The sequence below is a fragment of the Podarcis vaucheri genome, assembly GCF_965113315.1.
Source record: "Podarcis vaucheri genome assembly, chromosome: 18".
Lineage (NCBI taxonomy): Eukaryota > Metazoa > Chordata > Lepidosauria > Squamata > Lacertidae > Podarcis > Podarcis vaucheri.
In genome coordinates, this window is record NC_138756.1 from 10,332,205 (window position 1) to 10,354,618 (window position 22,414).

At 48.5% G+C, this 22,414-nt stretch overlaps 2 protein-coding genes across 10 annotated transcripts in view; one reads left to right on the forward strand and one right to left on the reverse strand.

Annotated features, from left to right (window-relative positions):
* The window catches only part of GAMT (guanidinoacetate N-methyltransferase), a 194,053-nt gene that overhangs the window by 34,042 nt on the left and 137,597 nt on the right, over positions 1-22,414 (reverse strand). The window lies entirely within an intron of this gene.
* Positions 1-22,414, forward strand: part of DAZAP1 (DAZ associated protein 1) — a 52,989-nt gene that overhangs the window by 25,357 nt on the left and 5,218 nt on the right. For 2 of the 7 annotated variants that reach the window (XM_082206567.1, XM_082206568.1), the window contains exons 6-11: positions 4,471-4,519; positions 10,392-10,474; positions 14,350-14,503; positions 15,851-15,880; positions 18,129-18,269; positions 18,735-18,917. In XM_082206567.1, the coding sequence (XP_082062693.1) occupies positions 4,471-4,519; positions 10,392-10,474; positions 14,350-14,503; positions 15,851-15,880; positions 18,129-18,269; positions 18,735-18,917 (640 nt within the window). Of the gene's footprint in view, positions 1-4,470; positions 4,520-10,391; positions 10,475-14,349; positions 14,504-15,850; positions 15,881-18,128; positions 18,270-18,734; positions 18,918-19,295; positions 19,372-22,274; positions 22,365-22,414 lie in introns of those variants that run through there. The other 5 variants (XR_014215175.1, XR_014215174.1, XM_082206569.1 and 2 more) reach the window with 5 other exon arrangements.

Below are 22,414 nucleotides of genomic sequence, written 5' to 3' on the forward strand. Positions count from 1 at the left end.
AATATTAAAAACAGTACAGCATCAGACATTAAAAACTTCCTTAAAGAGGGCTGCCTCTTTAGGGTAAAATAGTTGTTTATTGCCTTGACATCTGGTGGGAGGGCGTTCCACAGGGCAGGTGCCACTACCGAGAAGGCCCTCTGTCTGGTTCCCTGTAACCTTACTTCTCGCAGGGAGGGAACCGCCAGAAGGCCCTCGGAGCTGGACCTCAGCGTCCGGGCAGAATGATGGGGGTGGAGACGCTCCTTCAGGTATACAGGACCGAGGCCGTTTAGGGCTTTAAAGGTCAACACCAACACTTACCTTTAAGCCCCCAGGTGTCCTGCTGATTTTTCCTAGTTTCCCTTCCTTCCCAAACCCCAAAATTTCCACAGGAATTTCAGGAGTTCCAGCAGCAGCTTTAGGAAGCACCCAGAAATTGGTTCTGAAGTGTGCTGGAACAGAATGGATTTGAGAGGCGCTGGTGGAAGGGTGGGCCAGGGTATTAAGGTCCATAAATAGCAACACCCTAGTGTTCCTGGGCCCTGAGGAAGTTAGATTAGCCTCAACCAGAGGCAGGGCCTTCTTAACACTGGCTCCAGCCTGGTGAAACGCTCTGCCTCATGAGACCAGGGCCCTGCGGGATCTGATTTCTTTCCGCAGGGCCTGTAAGACAGAGTTGTTCCACCTGGCCTTTGGCTTAGAATCAGTTTGATTCCCTCCCCCTCTTTCTTTTTCCTGTCTCCTCCTGTGAAGAGGCTGCATCCTAACGTTTTAATGTTGTATTTTAATCTTGCTTTTTAAATTGTATTTTAATCAACTTGTTTTTATTATTGGTTGTTAGCTGCCCTGAGCCTGGTCTTGGCTGGGGAGGGCAGGGTATAAATATAATTATAAATAAAATAAAACATCCTCAGGCTTTGAAGCCCTTGGCAGGCCTGTCCAGCCATCCTTTTGGTTTCTAAAACCTCACCTAGATACCACGTGCTTGGGTTATTGTTTTCTTAAAAACCCTGTCTCATTGGGACTGGTACCCTGGTGCTTCTGTTAAATATTGGTAGCCCTTCAGATTCCTGGAATGTCCTTTGCTCAGCATCAGTCCTCTGCACAAACACTTTAAGCATGGGTCTACACGGTGTGTGCTGGGAACATTCCTGCTCCAAATCTTTCACCAGACAGCCTGGCAGGTAACTGGAGGGAGAGGTGCTGAGTGGAGCAGAACTAACACGGCTTGGGGTGCATATATAACCCCGAGAACTTGCGCAGCCCGAAGCACCCATCCTAAACCACCCTGTCCTTTGTTTTCAGCAAGCTTAGCTACCTCTCGGGTGGGTGTTCCTTGGGCACAGCTCCCTGGGGACCCTGGTGGCTGTGGAATTGGGCGCCTCCATGGGCTGCATGCGAGAATTCCCCACGGTCTGCAATCTAATCGACTCACTTAGCCACATTTTCAGCCAGCTGGCTGAAAAATGGCTCTCTTCCCAGCCAGGCCTTTGAGGGGGCGGGGAGCAGGGTTGCAAAATATACAGTGGTACCTCGGGTTACATACACTTCAGGTTACATGCGCTTCAGGTTACAGACTCCGCTAACCCAGAAATAGTGCTTCAGGTTAAGAACTTTGCTTCAGGATGAGAACAGAAATCGTGCTCCGGCAGCAGCAGGAGGCCCCATTAGCTAAAGTGGTGCTTCAGGTTAAGAACAGTTTCAGCTTAAGTACAGACCTCCAGAACAATTTAAGTACTTAACCCGAGGTACCACTGTAGTTTGGTCAGTTTCGGAAGCAGACTGGAATTCAACTTGAGATGCGCAGTTAAAAAAGGGGAGCTGGCTTTTCCCAACGGCGAATATGTAAACTTGAACTTGTTCAGCAACTAATGACTACTTTTGCCCAGATGAATCAGAAACGTGATTCTCCTGTTTCCTTGAGGGGGTGTTTGTGGGGAGGTGGGGCGAACAATGGGCAAGGTGTAATTGGGCAGGTCCCAAAAGGGAATTGACCCATGTTAATAAGATCTACGTTCGGGCTTGGTAACCTGAACCCTGCCAAACGAGTTGTCTTTTCAAACCTTAACTCGCCCCGGGTGGACCCATGTGTATCCCATTTCATTATGCAGTTGTCCTTTGGCTCCCAAAATACTCCCTGGGGGGGCATTTGTGGCTCATCCAGGCAAATGCTACCTAAAAGCCCTTGAGTGGTGCTGGTTGATAAATTTTCTCCTTCCCGCTGATGGCTGCTTCACCAACTCAGCCTCAGCTTCCCCATGTGAGCAGCTCAGCCTCCTGGGGCTGGTTGGGGGAGGCTCTGAGTGTCGAAGGTCCTCATCCTGCCACAGCAGAGGCAAGCTGAGCTGGACCTATAAAATGGGGAGCAGAGCCCCTCAAGCTTGTGACTGATGGCAGTTTCTTTCCCCTTGTGCTTAGCTAGGTCTAACTAAAGAGGCCACCAGTAAATCCGTATAGATTTGCCGATTAGGCCTCATTTGCAAACGGTGAAAGTGGGTGGGCTGAATGTTGAGGATTGGGCAGCTCTTAAACTTGCCACTGTCCCTCCTGACTCGATTTCTCCAGAATGCCCTGGAACGACGTTGTCTCAAGGAAGCATTACCGTATTTTTTGCTCTATAAGACTCACTTTTTCCCTCCTAAAAAGTAAGGGGAAATGTGTCTGCGTCCTACGGAGCGAATGCAGGCTGCGCATCTATCCCAGAAGCCAGAACAGCAAGAGGGATTGCTGCTTTCATTGCGCAGCGATCCCTCTTGCTGTTCTGGCTTCTGAGATTCAGAATTTTTTTTTCTTGTTTTCCTCCTCCAAAAACTAGGTGCGTCTTGTGGTCTGGTGCGTCTTATAGAGCGAAAAATACGGTGTTCCAACGGCTCTTTAAGGGGATAGCAGCCCCCATGCTCAAATATAAACCTTTTTCTGCACACACACACACCTCAAAAAAATCTATGCAAGGTTCTCAAATAAAAACTCCACTCACAAACCAAGCAGACATTTCTCATTTGTTTAGAAAATCACAGAATGAGAAGAGACTACCAGCCTATAAGTGCTGCCATCTCTCTCTCTCTCTCTCTCTCTCTCTCCCTCTCTCTCCCACTTCCCCACTTCTCAGGATGTTTGGCACAAGCCAGCTTAAGCCCATTCTGCCTGGGAAGGAATATGCCTGCCTCCCTGACTTCTTGCATCATCTGAAGATTTGGGCCCTGCGGTCAAACACCTGAGTTCAGCCGTTTGGCTGGCGGTGCTCTTAAAATAAGTGTTCTCTTGAAATCACAGCCTCTGGGATCTCTGGCTAAGTGACAGCTAAGATTGATTTCAGAGGCTACAAAATTGTAAAGCATTGTGAAATCTGAATGGGCAGCCCATTACTTCACAACCCAAGAATCTCCCACTGTCTCAGCAGTGCCCTGTTCACTGTTTGGCAAAACGTTGAGAGGTTTCCTGTGTTTGCAGGGAGAGCTGCTTAGCCGTCCAAACATGACAATCTTGCATCAGTTTTTCGGGGAGTCGTTATTACTGTATTTTTTGCTCTATAAGACTCACCTTTTCCCTCCTAAAAAGTAAGGGAAAATGTCTGTGCGTCTCATGGAGCGAATGGAGGCTACGCAGCTGTCCCAGAAGCCAGAACAGCAAGAGGGATTGCTGCTTTCACTGCGCAGCGATCCCTCTTGCTGTTCTGGCTTCTGAGATTCAGAATATTTTTTTCCTTGTTTTCCTCCTCCAAAAACCAGGTGCGTCTTATGGTCTGGTGCGTCTAATAGAGCGAAAAATACGGTGAATGGCATCAGTTATTCAGGAGTGAAAAATACATCTTCTTAGGAGCCCTGATTGTCATTTGAGGCTCTCTTTCCCTTGCTTATCACACACTAGCCTCTAGATTGCCCCTTGAAAAAACAAACGAGGTACAGAGGTTAGTAAAGGGTAGTTAACGCAGGGCACCTGTTTATATGTGCCACCTTGGGGAGTTCTGCCTGCTTGAAACACTTACTAAGACGGCTAGAAAACATGCTCTGTGTTCCTTGTTTATTCCTCCAGCTCACGCATCCGTCCTCGCTCTCCAGAGCCATCTGCCTTTCTCCCTGTTCCTAGCAAGATGTGTTTTCTGCTGCTTCGGCACAATTAATCTGCACCTTGTCTGGAGAATTTTAAAAAGACCGGTGGGGAGGTAGCCCTCTGCCGATCTGCGACTTTGGTTTGCACTTTGGCATTGCTTTCTCGGTTATCCATTTGTTTTTCTAAAAAAAAGGTTATTGCAGTTATATATTAACACCTGTAAGAAGAAAGAGCCAGGAATGGGTCTTCTGCCTCTCAGCCCTTGCTTGGGGAAGGGCTTATTCTGCCTTGCTTCCTATCAGATGCTTATCGCTAGCCGCACCTCAAGCGTCCGATTGTGCTTCTGCTTTCTTTGCGTGGCCTCATCCTGCTGCCCGCCGTGTGTTAACCCTCCTGTGGGAGCTTCATCAGTCGAATTTCCCCTTTTCTCTTTTCTAGGTCACTGAAGTGGTCATGATCTATGATGCAGAGAAGCAGCGGCCCCGAGGTAAAGGAGAATCTAGTTTGTCCTTGAAATTTCTTTATCCTCTCCCTATGTCAGATGGCAAACTTTCACAACATCAACACACAATATACCTACATTGTTCACATTGCCTCAGGAAATTATTCCACTGAACAAACTACTACATGTGATTCATGCAATTCCATCCTCCAGTGTGTTACTGCTTTTGAAGTCAGGTGTTAAATGTCCGTCTCTGTCTCCACCCTTACCTGCCCATGCCTCCAAAAGGTGTCTTCTTTAACGAAAAGGTTGACACCTGAATTGAGCTTCTTGTTTCAAATAAGCGAAGGAGTGAAAAGAAGCAGTCATTAAACTTACACATTCTCCTACCCCCCCCTTTTTTTGAGAATAAGGTAAAGGTAAAGGGACTCCTGACCATTAGGTCCAGTCGTGGCCGACTCTGGGGTTGAGGCGCTCATCTCACTTTACTGGCCGAGGGAGCCAGCGTACAGCTTCCGGGTCATGTGGCCAGCATGACTAAGCCGCTTCTGGCGAACCAGAGCAGCGCACGGAAACGCCGTTTACCTTCCCACCGGAGCGATACCTATTGATCTACTTGCACTTTGAGGTGCTTTCGAACTGCTAGGTTGGCAGGAGCAGGGACCGAGCAACGGGAGCTCACCCCGTCATTGCGGGGATTCGACCCGCCGACCTTCTGATCGGCAAGGCCTAGGCTCTGTGGTTTAACCCACAGCGCCACCCGCGTCCTTTTTAGAACACACGGGCTCTTAAAATCTGTTTTCCAAGGCTGCAGTTATCAGTAACTGCAGGATTAGAACATATGTTCAGCTTTGCCCTTTTTGTGATTAAATGGCTTCAGTTAAAAGCATTGGCCAAAGGCTGTTAAGTAGCTTCTTGAAATGTTTCGCAGACGAGCATCTGGGCAAGTCCCCTGTTACCCTTGAGGGGTAACTGCTTTTATATTTGAGTGAGTTGGCAGTTTCTCCCCAAACTCCAAAGGCTGAGTCAGCAGTGCCTTCTCAGCTTCAGCCCCAGCGGGAACCGGCCCTTGTCTTGTCTAGCTTTCCATTCCACCAATCACTTTTCAGTCGGCTCTTAGAGGCAGTATTTTTTCCAAACCAAAACGTCATCTGCGTGAGTTGCACCTAACCCACTCGGTAGCATGTCAGACATGCTAGGAAACAGTTTGCCATCTAGACTTTTCCACTCTTCCTTGTTGACTCCATTTATTTTAAAGCAATATGTAAATTCTCCACTTCATATTGATTAAGCTGTTAAGTCTTAGTTTTTATTTTAATTTAGACATACATCCTTAGTGGCATATTTAAGTGTTTCATAGTAAAAGTACAGTAAACGTTAAGTTCTTTCTTCCCCCCCTCCTTTTCTTCTCTCTCTCTCTCTGTGAACTGTTTGTGATTAATATCTCTTTAGATTTTCTTCTCTCTAGGTGATAGATTATCACAGAGGTACAGGCCATTTCCACAAATGGAGGAGGGGTTCGGGCCTCTGTCTTTATTTGGAGTGTAAACTTAAAGTTTTCAATATTTGGGGGCAGGAGGAGTGGGGGCGGGCGGTTTTTTTCTTCTTTTGATGCCTTTTAATTCGTTTTGCAACAGCTTTGCACTGTTTCAACAGAAAAATTCACTGACACAAGAAAGAGCAGCATCTTCTTGCATGGTTCCCCATCCCCCCCACCTTAAAGTTGGGAGAGGTAATAAAATAACCTTGCCTCTACTTTGAACCATCTTTCCCGCACTTGTGCTCACCATGAAAACAAGACCCAGACGTGATGGTTTTTTTACCTAAACGACCCCCTAAAGCTCTCACATTTCCCAGGGACAAATCAGGAAAATTTGAAGGCTTCCTTCTGAGGTTTTGTCTTTTGCCTTAAAGCCTCGCTTATGCAATTAGCTACCGCCAGCAGGTTTGAAGGTCTGGGCAGCCACGTTTAGCTTCAGCCTTGTCCACCACAAGTGTGTCCGGCGCTCGATGCCAAACATGGGTGGCGAGCTGGTGTGGCAGTTTGGGCCCAGCTCGGCTCATAGCCGGCAGCTTTCAGCAGCTGGACATGATCCTGCAGCCTGCACTAGCAGTCCACCCATTCCGACCACGGGCAAACATGACTCTTGCGTTTACACCACTTGCCTCTTAACCACTTTTGTCTGCCGGTCCTGCGGTTTCCATTGCAACCCTGTGCTTTCTTCACTCAGTTGCACAGCTGTAAACTTCACTGCAAGTGCCAACGTGTCGGTTAGACCCCTGGGGGATGCGAGGAGCAAAAGCCTCTTCCATCGGTGGCTGCCCTGTTGGGTACATCACATTGATAACTTGTGAAGTCTCCCTGTCTGTCCTAGTTCCTCTCTTTAAGTATCCTCGGAAAATGCTCTCCCTGTCCCAATTCTTCGTGTCTCTTTCTGTTCCATCTCTTGCCCTCTTAAGATCTTAAACTTCCTTCTTTCACCTTAAAATCTCTGCTCAGTCATTCGTATGGCTGTTAGGCAGCTTGACTCGTATACTGGGCACCCACCCCTTATTCCCATTTTACAGAAGGGGAATGTGCGCTTGAATACTAATTGGCTTCCTTTCTTTTTTATATATATAAATTTTTATTAAGTTTTCCTTTTGCAAGTATTTGTTACAACCATGATTGCAAATTAACAATTTTTGAACTTCCACCAGCACCTCCCTCAATCATCCATTTTTCTTATCTTCCCGCATTTTCTATATAATATTGCCGATTTAATATTAACCTTCCAACTCTAATTCTGTCTTGCAATATACCTTATATTATCACAAAGTCTCTTTAAAACCCACTAGCGTTGTGTGTTCATCACATATAGTTTTCAGATATTCCGTAAACTTTCCCCAGTCCTCGATGAATTTGTGATCTTTCTGGTATCTAATTTTTCCAGTCATTTTATCCAATTCTGCATAGTCCATAAGTTTCATCCTCCACTCGTTCAAGGTCGGTAGTTCCTCTTGTTTCCTTTCAGCCAGCTAGTGATTTCATGACTGAGCTGTGATATAAACTGGTTCCCCCTGCCTCCACCGCATCCTACCAGTTTTCCAACTTAGCACCAAGTTATAGATTTTGAGAGGACCACTGATGGGAAGGATGCAGATGTCTTATAGAGGAATTTGGTTCACTTTTTGGGTCGGGGTCTGTTATGCTGCTTACTTACGAAAAGCAGCTTTGTAAATGTTACGCTTTGAAGTCCTACGACTCTTGTTGCAATCTTGTCTTGGAAAATGGCTTCACGATAAAGCCAGGAGCAAAGCAAAGCTTTATACTAAGGCAGGGTTGACAGTGTGACTGAACACTTGAGGTAACACTTAAAGTCAAAAAGAAGAAGAGTTTGGATTTGATATCCCGCTTTATCGCTACCCGAAGGAGTCTCAAAGCAGCTAACAATCTCCTTTCCCTTCCTCCCCCACAACAAACACTCTGTGAGGTGAGTGGGGCTGAGAGACTTCAGAGAAGTGTGACTGGCCCAAGGTCACCCAGCAGCTGCATGTGGAGGAGCGGGGAATCGAACCCAGTTCACCAGATTACGAGTCCACTGCTCTTAACCACTACACCACAGAAACACGTCACGGTCATTACTTTTTTTTAGCTTGCCTGCTACTGAAAATTAAGAGCACCTTTGAATTGCATGCAGCGTTCAGCTAATTCTACACATCTGCACAACGCAAAATTTGTACCAGTCCAAAAACTCTTGCGTTGTTGTTTTTTTGGTTGTTTGAGTCTCTGGGCTCACAGAGAAATTCCTGAATGACAGTGTGATGCAGCGGGTCACGTGGGGTGTTTGGCCTTGAGGTGCTTTCCTCCCTTGCAGATCAGCTCTCAAAGCTCGTTGAGGTGAATTTGAGAGCGCTGCAGCGATCAGCCAAACTGCGGCTTGGGGCTCAGAATGCAGCCGGCTACTCATCTAGTCCTGGAACGTAGCAATCTCCCCTCTTAAGGGAGGAAGAGTTCACAATTTCAAAAAAAAAACCAACCCAGCCGAGCTGATCCCCAACCTTTAATATCAGAGGTGGGTGCACCCATCTATTTTCTCCCACCCCAGAATGCCAAACTTTCCCCCTTGCAACGAGTTCTTAAACCTTCGGCTTTCCCCTTCTCAAAGCTCCTTGTGTTTCTGTCTTCTTAGGCCTTTCGCACCTATTTTGCTCTTCGGCAAAGCTCCCTGGACTTCAAGGGAAATCTGATCCAACAGCCTCTTTTAGCGCTTGCCTCCTTGACAACTTTTTCGTTTTCCATCCGCCCTTTCCTTGCTGTCTTTCTTATTCACAAAAGACCCCTGCCAACGCCCGTGACCCCCTCGCCTCTTATCTGGGTCTGCCTCAATTGCAGATCTCCGCTTCTGGGAAACTCAAATTTTTGCTTAGTTTTCCCTTCTGGTGTTTGCAGTCTTCCTTTCTTCGAATCTCCTTGCTTGCCTATCATCTTCCTTCCTAACCTTGTTGTTGTTTAGTCGTTTAGTCGTGTCCGCCTCTTCGTGACCCCCTGGACCAGAGCACGCCAGGCACTTCTGTCTTCCACTGCCTCCCGCAGTTTAGTCAAACTCATGCTGGTAGCTTCGAGAACACTATCCAACCATCTCGTCCTCTGTCGTCCCCTTCTCCTTGCGCCCTCCATCTTTCCCAACATCAGGGTCTTTTCCAGGGAGTCTTCTCATGAGGTGGCCAAAGTCTTGGAGCCTCAGCTTCAGGATCTGACCTTCCAGTGAGCACTCAGGGCTGATTTCCTTCAGAATGGAGAGGTTTGATCTTCTTGCAGTCCATGGGACTCTTAAGAGTCTCCTCCAGCACCAGAATTCAAAAGCATCAATCAGCCTTCTTTATGGTCCTAACCTTGAGCGAAGAGCAAAAGAGCACATTTTTCTTCCGTGTAGGCGATCAGTAGCTGTCCCTGATAACGTCCTCCCCCCATTTTAAATAGTGGACGTTTCTGAATCTCTCGGGTGCAGAAACACCCATCTTTCCACTTCTGTCCTGCCAAGACTTCCATCTGCCTGCAGACAAGCGAAAGAGCCACTCTTTGTAGAGGCTGCTGCATCGTGGACCTGGCTTCCTTTATACTCTTACGTGTTGGAGATGCTCTTAAAAGTCCCCCACAATCCATTTATTTTTAATTTGATTCCGCCCCCCGCCCCTGCTCTTGTTGCTGACAGCAGAATATTGACCTGCTGCCATCTATCTTGGCCTGTATCTTTGTGTCTTTTTTAAGTATGAACCTTTTCTACGATAAGGCTCCATGGGCTTACCCAACCATGTTGGATAAGCTTAGAGAGACAATAACTGTTACAGAGACTGTAGCTTTATTTATTTTTTTCTGTTGAACGCTTTAGAGCAATAAATGGCTGCTGTCAGCACTAGCTGCAAAGCGAAAATTAAACCAAGGGGGAAATCTTGGGTTTCAGGGGGGAAACGATTAAATGCCCCCAACACCATTTCCCACCCCAAATTCATTTTTTAGAAAGCCGCTTTTGCAAAAGGCTGCAGTTGCGTCAGCTAATAGTGGTCCTGGATTTGGCCACTGGTAGTTTTCCAAGGGGACGCAGTGTGCTCTGCGTAGGACCGTGTTTGGGATTTTCTCAGATATTTATTCATGGAATGAATTGGCAGGGCAAAGAAGTTGCCCCCTGGAAGTACTGCCCGTAATATATTCTCAGTCAGCCAAATTTCCAGCGACGATAAACAGGGAGCTGTAATGTTTTTCCATCCCCCCCCCCTTGGCCCCGGAAGATCTTGCCATTGGGACGTCCCGCCAAGCCCCACCCCAAAGTCACCTGAAACCCTTGCTTGAACCCTTGGTTCGCCCCTAATACTGTTCATCATCCTGTTTTGTGTCACAACACCCTGCTACCTTGATTCACTCTTCGTCGTTGGCTAGGTTTTGGATTTATTACTTTCGAGGACGAACAATCAGTGGACCAGGCTGTCAACATGCATTTTCACGACATCATGGGCAAAAAAGTGTGTAGTTGTAGTTTTATTTTACCTTAAGACAAAGCTGAGCCTTGGAGCAACTGGCAATTTGGCTGGCGGGTAGGAGGAGCTTGGGGGGGGGAGTGTTTGAGGGGGTCACACACAAGGAGTGACAGGAGAAGAATCCTCACAGGTGAAGCTTCATCGAGTGACTTGTTTTTATCGCACGAGTCTCCATCATCTTGGAACAGAGAATTTAATTTTCCACATTTCCACAGATTAAGAAGTAACTTCTTCCAAAGTTTGGCACTGAGAAGGTTTAAACCCAGCACCTTTCAGACTGCATTTCTAGGCCATGAAAGTTTATTGCAGAGAAGATAGATGGAAAAAAATCCCCTGAGAGGCAGTGTAATGATCTTGGTCTAATAAATTAGCGCTTAGCAGACCAAGAACAGGTGCTGTGCTTCTATGCTCCTGCTACCTCATATCTTTGAGCATTAACACATTTTTCCTTAAGCTGGTACCCTCCAGAGGTTTTCTACTACAACTCCCATCAGCCTCAGCTTGGGGAAGAATGCATTAATGCAAGTCTCCCGTGGTTGGCTAAACCACTGGTTTTCTGGAAGTCTGAGCTGCGTAAGCCTGGCAGTGAACTGTCAATAGGAGGAGGAAGGACTGCACTTGATCTCTGCCCAATAAGCAGTCATTTATCGACCTGAGGTGGTTGTGCCCAACCAGGCTAGCTTGTTCATCTCCATACAACACTCCTCCATAGGGGCTGGTTAGCGGGGGTCTCTCCATTTGTGCAGTGCAGGCCTGGAAATTTGGAAAACTGCAGACGGGCATTTGAGGGCCATTTGTGGGCGGCTCGGGTTAAAATAATAGCTGAGGACCCCACTTGCGATTTTGTCGTGGCGTTTGGCTGCGTTCAAGCGAACTAAGGCAAGCAGCGTTGAGGTTTTGCTTTAGATGTTCTCCTGGAAGGTGTTAAGGAGGTACGATGGTAACAAGCCGGTAGAAGTCGGTCAGGAGCAGCAGGGCTGTTGTAGAAGGTGATTTTTATTTTATTTTTTGCAACGCCAGTGAAATCTCTACGTTGCCAAAGGCTCAGCTTCCCATTACCACTCCTTCAGATGTGTGTGCCTTTAATTCCATATTCCAGCTGGGGAGGACGGGAGGGGAGGGGCGGACAGCAGCCTTTGAAAGGCGAGATTTGAACAAAACATGGACCGAAGCATCGTGAAGGAATGGTTCAAACCGGGGAGGAAAAAAAAATGGGTCACTTACTGTGAGACTTCGATACGAATCCACATATTCTTTTTACCTATAATAGCGTTTTTAACCACGATGCAGTTAAGTGACCTTTTGGTTGTTGTCATCTTCATACTGTGTTGTCAGCGCTCCCGAGAGACTTCTGGGTGAACCGACTCTGCTTCCTTAACTCACTCTGCTTTTAAGTCCCTTGGCTCTCAGCGTAGCTTCACGTGAGCAGGCGAGTCGGGAAGGAGTGGCTTAAGTTTCAGAGAGCGGCCTGAGCCTCTAAATTGTCCCAGCTTCTGATAAAGGAGAAAGTGGCTCTCCAATTTGGGTTGAAACCGCAGACATTTGATGATAGACTCCTGGGTTTTAAAACGCCCAACGCTCTCCCAGTTCTCAAGCTTTGCAATTCACAATGAGAAGTTGATTGCATCTTCTGAAAGCTCAGTATTTCTCTGCTATCCAGAAAGTCCTGCCAGGATATCCTAGCTAATGCAGAAATAGTTACGCAGTTTTAAAATATTGCTGAAATCTTCTCAGTTGGAGCTGGAGCTACTGCTTCACGCGTTTCGCCAGCTGCTAATCAAATTCTGTAGCACCAGTTTTGGGAACCCAGGAGAGAACTGGCTGATATGAGTCGGTTTCAAAATCCATGCTCTCCATCCCTCCCTCACCGCAAAAGAGTCCCTGCTCATCTTTGTCTTTGCACAAAGCTGAAGCCAAAATCTCAATATGGCAAAGATGAAGAGATTGCAGCGATATAAATGCCATGTTACTCAGCCAGTGGCTGGAGAAAAGGCAGGCTTTGAGCCATCGATGTTTGGGTCCCAAATACGTTTTTGTCGACCAGGAAGAGTGCAAGTTTCCAGTCATTTTGGTAATTCTATCCCATCTTTAACAGCGGCTTTTGAACTTTTCTCAGCGCTGCTGCTCCCCGATAAACCCCTGAAACAGCAGCGTCGGCAAAGCCGCGCTGCCTTCTTTCTCTTCTGCCCTTTGAAAATGATTACAGAAACTTATTCTCCCCCCCCCGACCCCTTTGCCATATTTAATGAGCAACCAAACTGTCTCAAGGTTTGGGACTTGGGGCATAGGGGTGGGAAATTGCTTGTTTCCAGCACCCTCCCAGTGCAGGGTTTGGGTCGACAAAAAAGAGAGGAGGGATGTTTCAGGGACATTGGGAGGCCTGTTATCTGCGCTGACTTGTGCAGCCTTGCAGAAGCAGAGTTAATCTGAAGCGCACACATTTCATACATTTCGCTTCGTGGCGTTTATATCCGGGCTTTCCTCCAGGGAGCTCAGGAAAGGTACGCCGGGCTCCCAGGTGGTCGCCCATCCAGGCAGCGACCGCAGAGAAGGCGTGCTCAGCTTTAGTAAGGTTTCTGCGGCTTTGGCCCTCAAACCGCATCCTTGGCTCTTTGAAGGCAAAGATCCTCGAGTTATTAAAGCGTGGCTGAGCATGTCCAAATTTTTAGCTGCGTCCCGACATTAGCACAAGTTTAAAACGGGGGTTTATTCTCTCTCCCTTTCATGACCCCATTGCTCAGCTTCGCTTAATAATTCAGAGTTTATCTTCTGCCACCCCATGCCAAATTTCAAAATTAGCTTCATATTTGGATTTAAAACCGGCTGTGAAGTTTATCTTGGACAGGAAGTTTGTATTAAGCAGTCCATGAAAGCACTGGGGTGCATTCACTTTATGTGTGACACACACACACATCCACCTTATTTACAGAACAAAAGCGCTTTTCCTCTGACTTAACACAGTATGAAGGTTTTGCTTCTTATTGACTCAACTGTCCATTTTTTATTACCTGCATGTTTGTTTACTTTTTTGTTAGATGTAATGTAAGGTTCTCTTATCACATCCATTCCTTCTGACATTGTTTGAGTTAATTGAGGTTCTTTAAGCGTTAGCCTGGGGAAGGTAAGTCTCTATCTTCCATTAGACTTCTAAATAATAATAAAAGAAATAAGTTTATAAATAGGAATTTCTTTTTTTAAAAAACAACAACAACTGGAAACTGAATGTGTGTTTCTCAGGTATGAACAAAGCCGAAATTGCAATTTAGCTGTGTGGCATGTTTGGCCACAAATTACAACACTTTCCTCATCGCCACTCTGCCAAAAAAAAACAAACCAAAAAAGAGGTCTGGCTTAAAGCCTTTGTACCTTTCTTCCGTGATGTTCCCCTCAACCTTGCTAGCAAACTTAATTCGTCTTACCTGCGAAGCCAAGCACCAGAGCTGTGTGCGGAGACCGAAAGTCTTGCCGAGAAGACGTCGCTGCCTGCTTGTTACGTGAGCAAGCCGACCAGCAGACATAACGGAAGAGAAAAACCACGCTCGGGGACACCTTTTATCCTTAACCGCTTTACGGAGCGGAGACTTTCGGACCGGCTTCCTCTTGAACTACCCATTGTACCCGAGAAACACTTGTGTTTTTTTCTCTCTAAACTAGCGGCCTTTAAAAAAAAAGGAAAAAAGCTTGTAATTCTTTGATTAAGTTCTTAGCTGTAAGTCATAAGGTGCTAAGATATGAGCTTTTGCTTTTTTAAGTGTTAAACTTAAGGGTGTGTGTGAAGACGGGCAGAGTGCGGGGGGGGGCAGCGGCGGCGAGCTAACCGGCAGCCTCCCCTCCCTGAGCGCCTCGCTCTCTTTGTCTAGGTGGAGGTGAAGCGGGCCGAGCCTCGGGATAGCAAGAGCCAGACGCCAGGGCCGACGGGCACGAGCCAGTGGGGAAGCCGGATCATGCCAAGCGCTGCCAACGGCTGGGCAGGGCAGCCCCCACCTACCTGGCAGCAAGGATACGGACCTCAAGGTACCACTTTGCCGCTTCGGGACCTCGGCAGGTTGCGGGATGGTCCTGGGCCAAATCAGGCTTGGCCTTCATTCCTCTGTACGCGAACAAGCTCCTCCGGGCCGATACTGGCTGTCCCTGCAAATACCGTATTTTTTGCTCTATAAGACTCACTTTTCCCCTCCTAAAATGTAAGGGGAAATGTGTGTGCCTCCTATGGAGCGAATGCAGGCTCCTTGGCTTCAGCGATAGCAATCTGAAGCGCAGAGGGAGCGCTCCCGCCATGCTCCGGAGGCTTTGCGTTGCTTTCGCTGAAGCCTGGAGAGGGAGAGGGGTCGGTGCGCACCGACCCCTCTCACTCTCCAGGCTTCCGGTTCCTTTCGCTGATGGATAGGTGCCCCTTCAGCTAAGGCGCAGCGCCCCTTCAGCTAAGCGGGAGGAGAAATGGAAGGGGCTCCGTTTCTCCTGCCGCTTCGCTGAAGGGGTGCTGCGCAGAGAGGGGGAGGATTTTCTTTCCCTTGTTCTCCCCCTCTAAAACAAGGTGCGTCCTATGGAGCGAAAAATATGGTAGGTGATTGGAAAGGGGATTCCTCCCCCCCCCCCATCAAGTTCCATGCTGAAATAACTTTGAAACAGGCACGATCCAGGCTGTTTTGAAGCGCCCCTGCACCTTGCCAGCCCATTTGAGACAGAGGGGTCAAGAATCCTCTGCCTCTTGGAAGCCCTGCCTCCAGCCCTCGTTCAGCTGGAGCTTGCGGCAGATGCTGCCTGCGCGGAAGTGATACAGTGGTGCCCCGCAAGACGAATGCCTCGCAAGACGGAAAACTCGCTAGACGAAAGAGGTTTCCGTTTTGGAGGTGCTTCGCAAAACGAATTTCTTATGGGCTTGCTTCGCAAGACGACAATGTCTTGCGAGTTCCTGCTGGGTTTCCCCCCCCCTCTTTTCTAAGCCGCTAAGCCGCTTATCAGCTGATCCGATCAGCAGATAAGCCGCTATAAGCCGCTAATCCGCTAATCCGTCAATGGGCTTGCTTCGCAAGACGAAAAAACCGCTAGACGAAGAGAATCACAGAACGGATTCTTTTCGTCTTGCGATGCACCACTGTATGCAGGCCTCTGTAGCTTAGAAGAGTCTGCGGCCACATCTCAGGCGCTGTTTTTCAAATGCTGTGTTTCAGAACAGCCCCAAACAACTCTCCCGCTAGGCTTCGCTTCTCGACATCCCCACAGTTCTGAAATGATGAGGTTGTAAAACGACTGAGCGCTGTTCTGGTCAAACAGACATTGGTATCTTGACCGGTCTTGTGTGTGTTTTCTTTCTCCCTTCCCTGCCCTCTTCCTCTTCTCCCCCCTCCCCCGCAACTTTAGGGATGTGGGTACCAGCGGGACAAGCACTCGGTAAGTATGGCACAGTTGTCGAAGGCCTTGTATATTGAATATCCTAAGCCTAATTAAAGCAAGTCAAAGGGCTGTCGTGCTTGGAGTAGACCCGTTGAAAGGGAATGAACTTAAGCCCGTTAGTTTCAGTGGTTCTACACTGAGTAGAGTTTTGTTGCACGCATCCCAGAATTTTTTCATCGGCTTAATCCTTCTGCAGTTATCCTCCCAAGAACTCTGAACTGCAAATTTGCAAGCATCTTGAAGCCCCTTAAGCAAGAATCCCCAGGGTTCCTGGGTGGGTGGGATAAGCAAGGAGAGCTCAGGCGAGGGAAAGGGATTTGTTTCATCTTTGTTGACCCTTGGCTTTAATTCCGTATGACCCTCTGCCTTAATTCAAGTGTCAAGGAGGGGGAAAGGGGGCAAGCAAGTCAGGGGGGCAGGGTATTCCTACAGTCGTACCTTGCATCTCAAACGCCTTGGCTCCCAAACAAATCGGCTCCCAAAGGATCAAAACCCAGAAGTGAGTGTTCCGGTTTTTGAACGATTTTTGGAATCAGAAGGTCCGGCGCGGCTTCCGATTGGCTGCAGGACACTCCTGCAGCCAATCGGAAGCCGCACCTTGGGTTTCGAACGGTTCCGGGACTGGAACAGACTCCCGGAATGCATTCTGTCAGAGAACCCAAGGTGTGACTATACTAATAATAAACGAAAGCAGCCACAAATGTAGCTAGCTCGCATTAACTCATGTTAGTCATTTGTTGCACGTTGGCAACCTGAAAAGATTGGGTGCTGTGAATGAGAGGAAGAGGGAAGAGGGTAAAGTGAACTAGCTTTTTCCATTTGCCAAAAAGAAGCCCTGCCTTTTAAAGGCCTGGTCCCCTAAGCCTTCATTTTCCCAGTACAGCAACGCAAAATGTCCTCTCTCTTTTTTTGAAAGCTGGCTTTCTGTGAACTGTGGGAACAGCTGGATCAAAGCTGTGCTCTTATATTATTTCTCCACCGTCCTAGCCCCTTGGTTGGCTTGGAAGAGCTGGGCTCTGCCCCGTTCAGAAGTGGGGCGGGCTACCAAATGATTGTTTGAAACAAGCCACTACTTCATGTAGGCAGTAGCCCTCGACAGCCCCGTTAACAGCGAAAGCTGAAGAGTGTGACCCGAGGAAAATCATTTCAGCTGCCTGTTTGTGCATTTAGGATTTTTAACCTCCTAAGCAGCTGGAGGAGGGGGCAGGAATAGGCAGTTTGTTAAGACTGCTGTGCCTCGCTTTCGACGAGAGCTTGATGCCACATCTTAATTGGATAGGTACTCATTTAAGTTGGGATCGTGGGTGGCGCTGTGGGTTAAACCACAGAGTCTAGGACTTGCTGATCGAAAGGTCGGCGGTTCGAATCCCCGCAATGACGGGGTGAGCTCCCGTTGCTCGGTCCCTGCTCCTGCCAACCTAGCAGTTCAAAAGCACGTCAAAGTGCAAGTAGATAAATAGGTACTACTCCGGCGGGAAGGTAAACGGCGTTTCCGTGTGCTGCGCTGGCTCACCAGCTGCGGCTTAGTCACGCTGGCCACGTGACCCGGAAGCTGTCTTCGGACAAGCGCCAGCTCCCGGCCTCTTGAACGAGATGAGCGAGCAACCCCAGAGTCAGTCACGACTGGACCTAATCAGTAACCCAATTAAGAGGGGACGCGGGTGGCGCTGTGGGTTAAACCACAGAGCCTAGGACTTGCCGATCAGAAGGTCAGCGGTTCGAATCCCCGCAATGACGGGGTGAGCTCCCGTTGCTCGGTCCCAGCTCCTGCCAACCTAGCAGTTCGAAAGCACGTCAAAGTGCAAGTAGATAAATAGGTACCACTCCAGCGGGAAGGTAAACGGCATTTCCGTGCACTGCTCTGGTTCGCCAGAAGCGGCTTAGTCCTGCTGGCCACATGACCTGGAAGCTGTACGCCGGCTCCCTTGGCCAGTAAAGCGAGATGAGCGCCGCAACCCCAGAGTCGGTCACGACTGGACCTAATGGTCAGGGGTCCCTTTACCTTTAACCCAATTAAGCAACGTGTTGTGGGCCTGGGGGTGGAGGGAACCACTTAAATGCTGTACTTCCTGGGTGGAAAACGCCTATGTCAAGTAAGCTACTTGATGTTGGTGCAGTGGGTTTTAAAGACTCCCCCAAGACTCATAGGTCGCTCCCAGCTTGATGGAGCCGACTTGGGGCGTTGTAACATCCCCCTGTCTTCTCAAGCTCCTCCTCCTCACTGGCTGCTCCTCCCCTTCCCCAGGTGGGTACGGCCCCCCTCCTCCAGGTAGAGGAGCTCCACCGCCACCGCCGCCTTTTACCTCGTACATCGTCTCGACCCCTCCAGGAGGATTTGCTCCCCCGCAGGGCTTCCCGCAGGGATATGGAACCCCTCCGCCCTTCAGTGAGTATTCCCGGCCACTTTGCGGCACAGCTCGGGGTGGGGGCCCTACGTCGTGTGTGTGTATACCCCACCTCTCATCGCCCGTCCTGCTGTCTATTATTGTCACAACCGCCCTGTAAGGCAGATCAAGCCAGGAGCGTGTCATTGGCACAATACCAGCCAGTGCGCGAAGTCTCAGAAGGCTGTGATGCTCTGACCCTGGCCGATACAGCCCAGAAAATCCGGAGAGCCCCAGGGTTGGGGGAAGGCTGCTCTGCCCTCTTCCCAGCGCTGATTCCATTTGAATTTTCCCTCCTGGTCCCCGGTTGGCGGGTGAGGAATAATTAGAGGAGGAAAGGTCCCTGAGGCCCGTTTCCTTTCCTAGCCTTGAGTTGAGCAGGTAAGGTGTCGGCTCGGGGCTTCCTCCGTGACTTCTCTTTCTTCTTCCTTCCCCGCTGCCGCCCCCCCCCCCGGCCTCCTCCTCAGGTTTTGGATACGGTGCCCCGCCACCTCCACCAGAGCAGTTTGCTCCTCCAGGCGTCCCTCCGCCACCTGCAACTCCTGGGGCAACACCACTCGCTTTCCCCCCTCCGCCACCGCCATCTCAGCCAACTCAGGACATGAGCAAGCCACCAACCGCCCAGCCAGATTTCCCCTATAGTCAGTTTGGTAAGTGACGGCCTTGGGGGTCTGCGTGGCTCCTCTTCCGGCTCTGCCTGCTTCCCTTCTCCTCCCCGTCCCCTTTGTTTCGTTCACCGATAGCTCCGCTAGAGAACAGGATTGGGGTTTTGCTTGCAAAGGGTATCCAAAGCATCCGTTCTGGTTGTCTTCTTGTTTCTGCCTTTTTTAAAAGTGGGAGGGGGGAGCCCTGCCTGCTTCCTTGTCATAGATTAGCCTCTGGAGGGTTTAGGCTTGCGGCGATCATCCTTGCGATGTGAGAGCTGGCCCTTGAGATCCGACAGGGCTGCGTCATGTGAACATGGTGCCAATCCACGAGAGGGAGGGTAGGATGAACTGAAAGTCTGATAACAACCACTTGAATTTCAGCTGTCTTGACATTGCTGTTACCCTGAGAAGTAGAGGGGAGGGGGCTATGAATCTGCACGAATTTCTGGCATATGATGTAAGTAGGCCCTTTTTTGTCTTTTAGCAACTAGTCCCTGACTTCTAAGCCTTGAGCGGGACTCTGAAAAGGTTGTCTGACTTGTCATTTTTGCATCTACGTAAAGTTCAAACAAGTTAAGGGTAGTCGAATTTGCAGGCTTAAGTTGCACCTTATGGATATTGCAGCTGCAAAAATTGGGTCTCTTCTCCTACACCTTGAGATTTGCAGGAATATGCAGTTTCCCACACCAAACTAAGATTTTGTACAATTTCTAGTTATAAGAAGGTCTTTTTTCAAATTTCAGTAGGACTCTGTTTCAGCACCACCCAAATGTTATTCTCAGTACGTAGTCAGGAAACTTTAAACCCTCATTTTCTTGCACCAAAGTCTTATCAGATTTCAATATTGGAGGAGATTCAGGGATTCTTAATCTTGCCCTCTTGGCTCCAGAGCTTCTGAATTTCCAGGATTCCGCAGTCTGATGAAAGAAGTCTTTATGCCTTCCAGCTGAGCGCATTTTGCTCTGTAACTTGTTGAGGACTTGTACCATTCGAACCTGTCTTTGAAACATCAGGGCCAAACTCTCAAAGGAAGAATGGCAATCTTACGCCTGTCTTGCTCGAGACACAAGGTCTCTTCTGCATCTCAACTTAATCAGTTACATGTAGAATCCTGATCAGTGGACACCAGGTGATCTAAGCCCTCTGTCCATGTGATCCCAAATAACTTCCTTTCCCAATGCCACAGTTCCAGAGTTTATGAAGAGACCCCTCTCTCATACCATGTACTCTTAATTTGCTGCTGCCCCAAAGGGATGTTGTTGTTGTCATCTTCTTGTTCTCCTCCTTCTCCTCCTCCTCCTTCCTCCTTTGTAGAATACACACCTTTCCTGTAAGATTGTTGGCACAAGAAGATGCCCACTTCCAGGCTTTCAGTAGCCAAATCTTGGGCGGCTGCAGGAGGAGGTTGTGAGACCTCTAAAATCGCCTCCCCCCCCCTCCCAGCAGGCTTTCTGAGCGCAGATCATCTGTATCAGTACAGAATCCGTTGAGCCCAGTATTGGAGCTGTGTAGAAAATTCCATGTTTAGTCTGAGTGGTCTAGAAGAGGCTCTTTTAACACCTTCCCCGAAATCGGGGTTGCTCACCACAGACCCTTCAAGTTAGCGCTTCAGAAATACATAAAATCCTACAAGCTTCCTGTGTTCCCCTCCTGCTTAAAAAATCTGCTCTTGACTTTGGAATGCCCTGTGTGCTAAAGCTATTTGAAGATTTTTTTCCTTTTTTGTCAAATGACTTAGAAGGCTTCTAACTGGGGCTTGGAGGGAGGGAGCAGGATGCCTGCGAGTGTTTGAAGCGAAACCTTGAGAAGCCATCAAGAAGGGAGGATAAAAGCATCTTGATCTCTATGTGTCAGAAAGCTTTGTTAATCTGAACACTGCCGGGAAGCACCTTGTTGAAATTATCTGCACGCGGCGGCATGTGCTTGTCGGATGGAAGTTTTGCCTCATCACCTATTTTCTTGTCAGGACAGCGAAAAGGGCTTCCAGTTAACCATTTACACGGAAAGATTTTCGTCCCAGTATCAAGGAAAGGAACAGGCTACCCCAAAATACTGAGCCAGTCCCAGGTGACCTTCTTTTAGTCAGACCCGTAAAGAGGGAGATGGCTCTTTGACAGGGTCTTGAGGGGGACTGTTTGGAGGAAGAACATAAGAAGTGTCTGTTCTGGATCAGGCCAGTGGCCCAGTAGCCAGCAACCTATTCTCACAGTAGCCAAAACCCTAGCACGCTCCCCTCCTGCCGTCCCCAGTAGCTGGTTTTCAGTAGCCTACAGTGGTGCCTCGCAAGACGAAATTAATCCGTTCCGCGAGTCTCTTCGTCTTGCGGTTTTTTCATCTTGCGAAGCATGGCTATTAACGGCTTAGCGGCTTTAAGAAAAAGGAAACAAACTCGCAAGACGTTTCGTCTTGCGAAGCAAACCCATAGGGAAATTCGTCTTGCAGAACGACTCAAAAAACGGAAAACTCTTTCATCTTGCGCGTTTTTCGTCTTGCGAGGCATTCGTCTTGCGAGGTACCACTGTATTCCCCCCCAAACCTCACCCTACATTGCAGCCTGCATCCTTGCACAAGCCCTCAATTCCCAGGGCTTCCTCAACTTTTGGTTTTCAATGACCAGGATTAGGCTGAGATTCAGTGACGTAAGAAGGGAGCTGTCGATATTTAAAATAAGCCTTTTTGTTCTTTTCCCCCCCAAAATGCTGTGACCCCTTCTGTTCTATCCTAATAGCTTCGGGTTATTTCCTTTGCATTCCGAAATAATGTGTCTCAGGAGTTTTTTGCAGCCTGTTTCCAATCAATGTGCTGCTTCGAATGTTCACTGAGAGAGAAAATAGGTGAAAGAGAAATGTAGGGAAATTGAAAGACAATAAAGCTAGGGTGTTAAATCCTCAGCGTGTTCCGAGAAACGCTCCCTCCAGAAACCCTTAGTTCTCAAGATAGGGCAGGATTCCTTGAAATGCATGTTACCAGGCACAGAGAGCCGCAATCCACAGCCCATCGTTCCGTGTCCAAATGTGATGCTTCCGTAGTTACGACTTCCGAAGAGTCCTTGCTTACATATATGTGCCTTTCTCCAGCTCCCCCTGTTATGCATGTTTTATCCCGTTAAAGCTGCCTAGCTGTTTTTAAGATCCCGCCAGTGGGGTGTGTGTGTGTGTGTATATAGACATGGCCGGGACAGTCCTGGCCCATAACTACGCCCTTGTTGCGGACCAGCGTTGTTCTTTTCAGCTAGGGTGACCCCGAAGCGCTGCCTTTTGGGTAAGTCTCCTCCGCCCCCCCTTTTCCGAGAGAATTGTAGGTTTTGTACAGGGCTCTCTTGGGGGTTTAGTCACCCTGGTCTCCTCCATTTCTTGCCAGGCCTGGGTACCTATTCTCAAGACCCTTCAGGCTTCGGGCCAATTCTTTGTTTACACACTTATGGTCAGGCTGAGAAGTGAGTTACCTTAGGTAGGTGGAGCCTATTTACACCAAATCCTCTTGCTTGTGATCTCTTGTGT